A 12,081-nucleotide genomic window follows, 5' to 3' on the forward strand; every position below is an offset into this window, starting at 1 on the left:
ATTTCTTTTACATTTATGACAACAGCTAATTTGCAACTAAAAGGTAGTGAGCGTAGCGAACGAACTTCAACCAGGACGTGATTGAGCCATGCGAACGAGCTCACTTATAAAGTTAAACGGGGCAAAGCCCGCGGGTAGGCTACAGCTAGTAAAGTATAAGGACGAAAATAGAATTTTAGACAAGAGTGCAATCTATGACTGGCTCACAGAACTAAGTTATTTATGAATTAAAAATTTCGACAGCTGGTCACGGCATGATCGACCCTGCTTATGTGTATCCAAAGTCAAGGTTTTACGTAGTGAAATATTACCAAAGTTATTACTGAAACAGATGGTAGGCCTATGAGGGTTTTTATTCTGAATGGGGTTGATTAAGACGAATGAATAGGCAGTACCTGGTTAAAATCTCCTCTAAACAAATTTTGTTTTCCGCCCATTGGAAAGCATAGTACATACTTACGTAATGAACAAATATATTGCATGTACATGCACTAACATATTTCATCTTTATTCTCTAAGAGTGGCCGTTGAGGTTATTCCACTCCATAGAAAATATTGATTACAATAAATCTCAAATTATAAATGTTAGTAAATATAAAAAAAAGAAATCCTTAACATACGGGTTGAGATCAAAACAAAGCAGAAGTTTTACATTTAATCTTGAATCTTAAATAGTTTATTATTTAGTCAATGTGGTTATTTCAGGTTAAACATTCTTTCAACTTCATTTTTTCAGCCAAGTTCAATTCCTTCGAATTGAGCCGTCTCTCGTCTCCTATGAATGATTCTGATTCTACTACTTATCGTACGCTTCACTATTTTACTTAAAATTACACAAGTTTGAAAACTGTACGGTAAACTAATTGATTTCAACATTCTAAGACGTAACTAAAAAGTTTTATTTACAGGGTAACGTTATCCCTTATTTTATATAGTACGATAATAACGTACGTATAATATTACAGAATTGACCGGCAAATAAGTAATCATAATGTCATGTAATATTGAAATGAAATGAAAAATCATTTATTTATACAGGCAAAGCTTTATTGCTTACTGGCTTGATGATAAATCACGACCAGTATTGAAGTAAACACAAATCAGCAGTAAATGGCTTCTAATGCTATTCATATGGAGAACATTTCACGTTATATCTAATCTTGTGTTAACATTTTGGAAATTTCACTATTTTTCCCGCCGTCACGGGATCGAGACATTTAATTTGAGCCCTCTCCCGTCATTCTACGACTTCCCAGTCGCCCACAATTTTGACGCAAAGAATCGGCTTACGTTATTAACATATAGATGTCTTTTATGATAATTTAAAGTCAAGAAACACTTTATATTGGACTATTAATTGGCCCCGATTATTCCATTCATTCAAAATTTACTTACGAGTACGATGCCGAGTAATAATATGATCGAGAAGATTATTTTGGTTCGTTTATAAGCCAATCATCGGTCCTAGGTTAAGAACACGACTTTCGGCTTTTTAAATAATGTGTTAAATTAAATTGAGGAAAAATCGTCGGCCGGGGTCGGTTATTAACATCACAGACGGGCCAAACGGGGTAGTCATGTTCTAGCTACGCTAAAATCGCTGCGAGAATGTATGACAGGATACACAGCTTTCTTTGAAAACTAGCGCGGCTTCAAATCGTAGAACTGTCCTTTTGTTTGGGTTTTAACTGGGTTTTTTTGTCTAAGTTAAATTTGTTTATTGTGGCTTACTTACTTTATAATATAAATAAATATAGAAACTACGATGGATTTAGTAGATGTTGAGGCTAGTGACACCTAGCGGAGATTAGACGAACTGTTGCGGACCTTCATGTCAGTGACACCTGGCGGAGAATAGACGAACTATTTCAGTGTCCAATGTCATGATTGGTTCGCATTGATATTCGCCAATGCCTATTTGCAGTAGATATCCAAAGTCAATGGTACATTTGGTTCATACAAAAAGATGCATATTTGCAGTATAAAAAGTCAATGGTAGGCTTAATTCTGGTTCATGGAATGTCTATTTGCAGTGTTCTAAGTCAACGAGTTTCAAGTCTCTAGCTCATCGGGAAGTTAGTATAAAATTGATTGCAAAATTTCTACCGGACAAGAAAGCGAGCTAATAAAAACGTTTTAAAATAACTCTTTGAGAATTATTCATTGCCATTCGTTCAAAGGAAAATGCTAGTTTGCCTTTGGAATAAAGCTTCTTTCTCATTAAAATGTAGCGTCCTTTACTTGGATACTTGGAGAATTCCCACTGGTATCGCATCAGCGACGTGGTCGTCAGGTTTTTATACATTTCTTGATATTAATTTATATAAATGGATTCATTTCCTCTTCAGGGATGCACATGGATGACCATTGAAAAGAAAAGGGACAGGCGATGCGTTGTAATTTCTTCAAAGGCTTGTCACTAACTATTAACAACTTTTAGATTCACAGCCCAACTAAAATCACCATTCGCCTTTTAAAAACACAATATAGCATCATACAGTATAGATAAAATTCTTTCTATAGGAATCAAGTTGTTGTATATTTCAAAGCATAATACATGTTTGAAGAATGACTACTTTTAACGATTTGTAATTTTGTAAACGTTTTAATTAGCAAGATTATAAAACGAACCAGTCTTGTTTGAAATTTGTCTTGGATTATCTTTGCAAATAACATGTTTTTAAAATTAATCATACAAAAAAAACTGCAAATTTTCAAAAGTTTTGCCACTCTTCCCCAAACTCGACGCTAAAATGGTGTTAATTTTTTAGCATACAAAAAGAGGACTATTGAACAGTTGGGAGTCAAAAGTTAGGTTTCACTTTGGCTGTTGAGGCTGCACCGTGCCACTGTACTTTATTGGTAGAAATAATTCGTTCGTTACCATAGAAACAATTGGTTACCATAGCAACCACGAATACTAGAAAAATACCGGTATGGATCATAAACATAAACAAATGACGTTTTTGGCCCGAAATTAAACAAAACCATAGTTAATTAATGCTATTAGTATAGGGGGTTTTGTTTATTTTCGGGCCAAAAACGTCATTTGTTTATGTATATGATCCATACCAGGTCTTTCCTAGTATTCGTGATAGCAACAAAAATTAAGTAAAGCAGGAAAAGTACCATTACAAATTTAAAACACACAAAAGAAAACACACACACACACACACACACAGATGGCTGGCTACCTGTTGTATGAATTGGCAAGTCGCAAATAATTTATAGAATTGCAATATAAAGTTGGCCACATACGTCATTTGGTAAAAATAAACTCATCAAAATAAAACAAACTGTTAGTAATGAAGGTAATATCATACAGGGATTTGTTTTTGGGAAACGTATAGCATTCATACACGAAAAGGCTAAACTAATATTTGTTTTTCATATTTCATTCGTAAATATTCCTGTAATATTTTATTTTGGAGAAATATATTAATTAAAAGTTCAGTTAAGTAGTATTATAGTTGTATAGTGACAAATTTGAGATTACTTCAGTATTATGTCGTTTGTTAGGTTAGTAATTACATTTGTTTGACTACAAAACTTGCTGGGTTATCCGAGACTTATATTTATGTTGCGTTGTCTAGCAGAGTAGGTATTTGCTAGCATAAAGCAAATTGCAAAATGCTGATATCGTCCAAAAGCAATTTAAGATGTTGGACCTAGCAAGCGATAACGTCGAAGTTCGTGTTCTTACACCGTTATCATCAGCAGCAGTCGTGGCCGAGTGGTTAAGGCGTCTGACTAGAAATCAGATTCCCTCTGGGAGCGTAGGTTCGAGTCCTACCGACTGCGAAAACATTTTACTAAATAATCAGTCAATAAAATCGGTTTCCATGAAGTTACATTATCAAAGCCACAAAAATAAATGAATATGAACGTAAATTAAATTGTGAGATTGTTAAAAATATTAGAATTTGACTGTTGTTTTATTTAGTACCTGTGTAATCTCAGTGCATCCGTTAGATTAAAAGTCCTAACTTTGGTGTTCTTTATTTTCGTAATTTTGCCGATAATCTATATCAGACAAAACCATTGTAAGATAAATGAGTCAATGATATAAGTAAAAGTGTTTAAAGCAGGCAGTGCCTATATCATATAGGAACCTGTATCGAGTACAATTTAGTGAAATATATTATATTTTACTTATTTCTGTTAAGATTAATCATTAATTGTCTTACACGTTAGAAAACACTATACAGGCACAATTGATTGATTAATTAGTCCTAAATCTTCATTTTTTAAACAATGTCAATAACCATTGGTACCGCACCAAAACATTGCTAGAGGAATGCTTCAGTGATTAAAACAAAAGTTTTTCAAACTACCTAATAAGGTATTTTGTGTATTTCATTTTACATGTTTTCGGGGAAATTACTTAAAAAAAATCATCTTAAACGCGGGGACACTGGCACAGCTTATGGTTGACATTTCGTTACAGAATTCCCTGGAATTTTGATTTCAATAAATAAGAAACTTGCTATAATTATTTTCATTCGTGATCATGATTTTGTAATTGGATAAACACCAACCAGAATGTTCTTAGAAAATATGCCTTCCTATCCCTTGAAAGCTATTTTGATTATTTGTGTCAACTAGTTGTTTTATCGTCCCAATAAAGACTAACATACTCCTTCTATACTAAATTTTATACCAGTGAGCTAATTGAAGTGACATATTTTTGCCATACACCACCTTCATCATTCTCAATACAATTAAGTATAAAATAAAAGTGAAGCCATAATATAAGATTAAACCAAGCTACTCCTTACTACGATTTTTCTTTTTCAGGCTTCATTCAGCATAGCACACGCTCAACCCGGCGGAATGGAATTAAGCCCAAATATAATCAACGCACTTATAAAGGCTTATGGAATGAAGAGCCAAAATGGCGGGGAAACAATACAGGGCGATGAACAACCCCAAGAGATTTACCAACAGCAACTCCCTCCTCAGTATAACAGACCAAGTCCACCAAACCAACATGGTTACGATATAGAAGAAAGTGAACAAGATTATGGTTTACCTCAGAGACAACATGTGCATCCACAACAGCATCCACAATTGCCTCCTCAACGTCCTCAACAACCACCTCAAGGTCCTCCACAAATACATACTAATCAACCACAAGGTCCTCCACAGATGCGTCATCAACCACCACAAGTTCCTCCTCAACATCCTTCACAAATGCATCCCAATAACCCACAAGGTCCTCCTCGTCATCCTCCACAAATGCACCCCAATCAACCACAAGGTCCTCCTCGTCATCCTCCACAAATGCACCACAATCAACCACAAGGTCCTCCACAAATGCATCCACAAGGTCCCCCACCAATGCACCCCAATCAACCACAAGGTCCTCCAAAAATGCATCCACAAGGTCCCCCACCAATGCATCCACAAGGTCCCCCACCAATGCATACACAAGGTCCCCCACCAATGCACCCCAATAAACCACAAGGTCCTCCACAAATGCATCCACAAAGTCCTCCACAAATGCATCCACAAGGCCCCCCACCAATGCACCCCAATCAACCACAAGGTCCTCCACGAATGCATCCACAACACCCACAGTTACCCCCACAATCGCCTCAAAGACCTACCCCTCCCCAAGGACATGGACACCCAAACGAAGAACATCTGACACAGTATCGTCAGCAAATGCATCAGCAAAACCAGCAGATTCAGCGTCATCAGCAAATACGTCAGGAAGATGAAGAAGTTTCATTCCGTCATAGGTTTCATCCTCAACCTCAGCAGGAAGAATCAGAAGAACCACAGAAAGTCTCCAGGACTTTAAAGACAGGACCAATGAGAATAGTCCGTCCTTCTCATCAATAAGTCTGAAAACTTTGTAATGATATGTATACAGATTCAGAAAAATTCTACATACTAACAGTTAGATTAGTTTTGCTTTGTAGTTGAATATAGTTAACGTAAAAAAACTTACTTCACAGCTATAATTTATAACAGGATATTTTTAAATTGACGTAGTCAAGAATACTGAGAATTCTAGATTCAAGAAAAACTTTTGGGCTGGATAAAATTATGCAATTAGCTAATGCAATGTATAAAACAAAAAACATCACCAAAACAAACAATTTACTGTACCAAAAAGTACGGTTTTAGTAGAAAGATAATTAATTTAATTTTAAATCATAATCATTTGTATCATTCTTGTATGCATAGTTTACATAACTGAACTAATTTATGTCAAATTCAACCTAACCCGAAGAAGCTGGTATATATTCCTAATTATCTAAATTTAACATATTCAATTAGATCTCATGGACAAAAATGTTATGTTAAAACACTTTGTTTGAAAAAAGGTTAAACAAAAGTTTTACACGAACATTAGATTTAAAGGTACACATTCTAAACTAGTGATGACCTAAAACGCAAATATCATAAATTGTAAAATGGCAAGCGCGTAAAATAGTTAAGACCATTCCGGGCTTGCGTTTACTATGGTTTTTTTCTAACGCGAAAATCATATCAAATGGTAATAAAATAATGGAGGAATTATCGTATATTAATTAAAACTTACAATGTTATCATCAAGCGAGAAACACGGGATTAAACGATCGTTTTATGGTATGACGGAGTTTAATTTTCGGTTAAAATACTACCGATTAGTTAAAATGGCAACAGAATAATTTTTTCTGAACACGAATTTTTATAAAAATAATAGTTTCAAATATTGATCAGTGGGAAACTACTAATTATATAATAAGGTAATCATGTACTATGTATCATGTAAATTATGTATCATTACTTGAATCATAATCAATTAATTAACAAAGACTCAATCATAAGCCCTTTATTGATTTATCACTCTGTTTGTATCCAAACACACAAACTTATTTTTTAACTCAAATTATGATAAATTTAACGAACACTAAAGGTAAAATTCTTACATGCCAAAAAATTATACTGACTCAAAAAGTAAAATTTAAAATAAAAGTCAAAGTTGCTTTTGTATTGAAATAGTGTGCTGAATAATTAAGCTTAAGAATGTTGAACCAAATTACACATTACTCTAAAAGCTGAACAAAATTTGGTATTTTGAATCATACATTATTTTGAACCAAACATTTGAATATTAATTTTTTTAAAAGGACACAATTTTTAAAACCAGACTCTTAAATATTAATACCATGTTGAACGTAAAAAAAATGAAAATTGAACAGTTAAAAAACGTATATGATAAAATGAGAAAAAATACAAAAAAACAAATCCTGTTTTTAAAACCTCTAAAATATTCAATCTCATCGTTAATAATTAGAACAAAATAAAAAAATACACAATGATGGTCATAAAAAAATACTACATTAAAACTGCTGTGTCACCTCTGGAGCAGGAATAAAAATAAAAACTAAACAAAATAACATAAAAAAAAAATAAAATTTACTCTGATTTAAATTAAAACAAAATTTTAAATAGTTAAGGATAGTACTTGCGATGTATAAATGAATATACATATATCATTACTTGAATCATAATCAATTAATTAACATTGAAATTTACATCCAATACAATATTTGTATTAATCAAGAGCATTTTCGATAGTTTTGATAATAAATACTGGGATTCGAAACTGTTATCATAATTCCTTGAATTATAAACTATTAACTCATCAATATTTAGAATAAATTTTAAAATAATAATCCACTTGTATTATTTACAATTGAAACTATTTCCACAGTAAATAGACGATTGTAAATAATAATATTGACCAAATGATCCATAAGATAGAATAATATGATCAATCAATTAATTTAGAAGTACCAACCAAAGCTAACTAAACACAAACTTCAGAACACAAAGATCGGAATATCTTTGAATGTTTTATGTAAAATTAAAAAATGGCTTAAGAGAATAATAAAAAAAACTTTTACACTAAATTTAAATTCTTTTTAGGTGTTATTATTTTTATAATAATTACTATTGGCTATTTACTGTACAACTAATCCAATAATTCGTTACACAAACATTTAAAATAAATTTAAAATTTACAAACATATAACGTATAAGTTATTGTAACGATAAATTATTGTATTACATTTAAGCAACTTCTACGTGCGTGGATAATTATCTTCGTTAAATAATTTATTCATTTGTAACGTTTTAAATAAATATCACCGTTCTAATTTAATGTTGATTTTAAATTAAGTCTTGGACATACTCAAATTTGTAAAGTATACGTGATTGATTAGTTAAAAATATTTAAAGTAGTTAGTAATTTAATAAGTACTGTAGTTCAACGAAACACTAAGCTACAAACTATTTCATCGTTTATTATGCATATTTTCATTCCAATTGGTTTGTTAAAATTGTAAAGCAATAGTATTCACAAATCTACGTTTCTAATTCTTGTTTATACTCTAATTTTAAGAATGTTTGTTAAAACTAAAACCTTTGCCAAATATAAATTTGTCTTCCGAAATATGTATTTTTAAATTGTACCCTTTGCACCATCTTCCAACCTTCAAGGACCATAATTGACGGCAAAGGTGGTATGTATTAGTTTTACTAAAAATTTTACTATGTACATTTTTTAGTCATCCATTTAGAAGTTTAAAACACAAAAATCATAATATTTATACCCTTCATCATAACCAGTATACTTTTTACCATTGATACTTTAATAATACTTTTTACTGAAATGGTGACCATACGAATGTAGGTATTTAAAGCGAAGTAAAAAGAAATATTTTACTGTTAATTGGAAATTCATGACTCATTTTACATTTTTCAGATTTTATTTAGTGATTAATAAAATTAAAGAAAAACATTTACAGAGTAATTTAAGACCAGAAAGAACTTGGTGACGTATTAACAACCCGAGTTATAAGTCTTTGAATAAAACTATATTTCTAAAAAGTTAAAATTGATATTGTTCTAAGGTTCGTAGCTGGTCTTTAACTCGTCTGATTTTAATGCTCAAGGGATCAAATGGAAGCTCTTACAATACTGAATATTTTAAGGCTCGAACGAACTGCAACCGTTAATAAGAACTGGAGATAGTGGAGGTATAAGAAAAATAATTTAAAAAAATTATCAAACTACGAAACGTCTATAAGAAATGTATGGGGGAGAGTTTTCGTTTGAACATATCTTTTAAACGAAAATAGTTATTTGTGCAACTAAGGGAGCAATTGCACTTTGCACTCGAGTTGCACATTATATTTTTCCTAGAGTTACGATAAAACAAATAAATTGGCAAAGAAACGTGACATATTTTTAAACAGAAGTGAACTTTTAATATTAATATTAACTTACATTTAATGATACAACAGTACAACAGCTGATTTACAACCAGTGCTACCAAACGTATTTCGCGCGCATACGACCTTGTCTGCATGTTACGCGCTCACTATTTCGTGCCTTCACGTTGCAAATCTGAAGTGAGTGAGACAAAGTAATTTAGAGTGAGACAATGTTAAGATTGTCTCACTGATGAGAGAATTGGCCACTTTGCTTTCTCAAATCAGTGAGAGAACATGCACATTGTTAGGTAACTGTAGGAAAAAGATATTTAAAAACGGATTTCGGCATTGAAATCAGTGTAAAAATGTAGTTTAAAATTATGTGTCAGAACCATATCATCAATTAAAAAAAAATATATCTATGTCCAATATGGCGGATCCAAGATGGCGCCCAAAAACGCGTTTCCTATGAAAATGAAGTGCTAACGACCCAATAAATATCGGTGGTGGTCCCAAGTCAGTTTCTCAAAAAATGTTCATACAAAATGCATGTAGTAGCCTATCTTTTTTCAAAAATCTTCCAATGTTGGGGAAAGCTGCCATTTTAAATTGTGATTTTAGTGGTTTTCTCGTGCACCGATTTTTGGCAAATTTTAGTATGTCGTTCTGCAAACCCAACACTACAAAATAAAACCATAAAACGTTTTCTTGAAATTTTTTAAGGTCATATCCTATATTTCTCTGACTAAGAGGTTTTATCGAAAAACTGATAACTGGCTTACGGTTTACTAAAAAGATCGTGATACTTGTTGTAAGCTTTATATAGAAATGACAGTTTTCACACCTGTTTCCAGAACCTGCACTGTTTTAACAACGCTGTTGTCAACTGAGTCAACAGAATGCGAAGTTGCAGTAAACCCAAGACTTCAACAATGGGTTTTACAGCTGATTCAAACAGCTGATGGTGCTGCACTGATAGCATGCTGACTACAGCAGACGACATTGCAGATGTTTGATTTGCACATTGTTGGCCTGTATACACAAATATATGTGTTTTCTCTTATTTTACCCAGGAAATTAACACAAGTTTTAGTTTTGTCGAAACTAGTTGGTCTGCCAGTGCTTGAAAACAGAGTGAGAGCACAGAAAATATTGAATATACACAGAATAGACTTCCCATCAATGTAAAAATTTGCACCCAAAAAACGTGGTGCAAACTTTTGAGATGGTTTACCAACTAATGACAATATTCTGTGTCAATTGCTAAATCAATCAGCTGTTTGCTATGACACTGCATTGATTTTAATTAATATTTAACCCAATACACTAGTACCTTCTGTTGAGATGGCCCTGAACTTCATATATTTTCTTGGCTTCAAATGTTGACCTTATTGGGGAAGGGAAGATCTCTTTCTTTGTCAGCTGACTTCTGTCCAATATTTTAAATGTGTGATAAAAATAACCCTTGGGGTATGTGCCTTTAGGAGAGGGTTTATAAAAAAAACTTGCATAGTCCAGTGCAATTAGGTTATGACCCGGACAACATTTATAACAGGCTGAATATTGGTGGAAATGTTTAAAACAATGTCCTGAGTGGCCCACACATAGTCCCAAGAAATCCCAGTTGGGGAACGGCCGCCATCTTGAAAAAACTTCCGCCCTCTTGGAAATTTAGATTTCCTGTTGTATCTTTTAAAGTAATCACCAACACTAAACACTCATCAACACTTACTCTATTTCCCCCTGTATCAAGCAATCTTCTGTGTAATCTTTGCTCAATAGGACAAATGATATTTTTACCTTTGTACTTTACTGTATTATGTAGTTTGCTAGTACTGTGGATGGCTTGATATAAACACATTTTTAACAAGTCTTTTGTTTACTTTTTTCTTGTTATTTTTTTCAACCAACATTAGTTACTCTGTAACCCATAAGGCCAATGTTAAAGTTTTAAATTTTCAAATTAGTCGTGTAGTGAAATACGAATTTTCTTGAGGTAGTGGCTGTCACCAATCATGTTTTTAGGGCTAGATGTCTCTAATTCCAAAATTAAGTTGAAATCCTTCCGCTGGATTTCGAGATGTATATTACAGACAGACAGACAGACAAACAGACATAGCTCGTATTATAATATAGGATGGAAGATGTGCTATAACAGGTTTTCCAATTTTGAAAATGAGAATCGAAACAAAAATTATGTAAATCTAAAACATTATGAGAAATGCATCTTTGTGAAATAAATCGCGACAAACTTAAAGTTTTTGTTCAAAAGGAAAAGAAATAGACAGCAATTGAGGCAAAATTGTTTATTTATATAGTAAGGGAAGTTAGGACCATTTCTTACACTTAACCTGTAACATTGAATATCAAATACAAAGCAGTTTTAATCAAAACCAATATTGTTGTAAGCAATGTATCTAATTAATAACATTGTTTTGCGTGCCCAATCTACCAAACCAAATTGGGCAATACTTCATCGATTAAATGGCTAAATGTACAGAATGTAAAGGCCTAAATTATCCCACATGGGATATTCTACTTTGAAGTAGCCTGTACCAGATCATGGTAACAATATAGCTCTGTACCAACGATAATTTTGAAAATAAAAAGGCATGCGTTAACTAATTATCTGTGTCTAAATAATTTAAAATCTTAGATATTTTTTTATTAGATAAGTATTGCTGGCTAATGGTAGGAAAAGATAAAATTTAAGATAAAACGAATCGTCAAAATTAAATATCCAACAGCTCACAAAAAATGTTTTATCAAAATTTGCATGATGATTATTTTTAGCAACTATGCAGTACAGCTACGCCTATTCCATTGATGCATTAACTACGGTTATTTAATTAACTTGATAATGTAA

General features: G+C 32.5%; 1 protein-coding gene and 1 non-coding gene across 2 annotated transcripts; both read left to right on the plus strand.

Moving 5' to 3' along the window:
• The first annotated feature begins 3,659 nt into the window (after window positions 1-3,659).
• On the plus strand, window positions 3,660-5,847 carry LOC128982156 (basic salivary proline-rich protein 2-like). Its single transcript, XM_054401213.1, has 2 exons — window positions 3,660-3,776; window positions 4,798-5,847. Exons 1-2 carry the CDS (start codon window positions 3,660-3,662, stop codon window positions 5,845-5,847), a joined length of 1,167 nt encoding a protein of 388 aa, XP_054257188.1.
• Window positions 3,720-3,801, plus strand: Trnas-aga (transfer RNA serine (anticodon AGA)). The gene has a single exon. It is a non-coding gene; the product is annotated as a tRNA-Ser (tRNA).
• Window positions 5,848-12,081: the final 6,234 nt, after the last annotated feature.

This window comes from Macrosteles quadrilineatus, unplaced genomic scaffold, assembly GCF_028750875.1.
Source record: "Macrosteles quadrilineatus isolate MER2022 unplaced genomic scaffold, UCM_ALF_1.0 Scaffold_142__1_contigs__length_272657, whole genome shotgun sequence".
NCBI lineage: Eukaryota > Metazoa > Arthropoda > Insecta > Hemiptera > Cicadellidae > Macrosteles > Macrosteles quadrilineatus.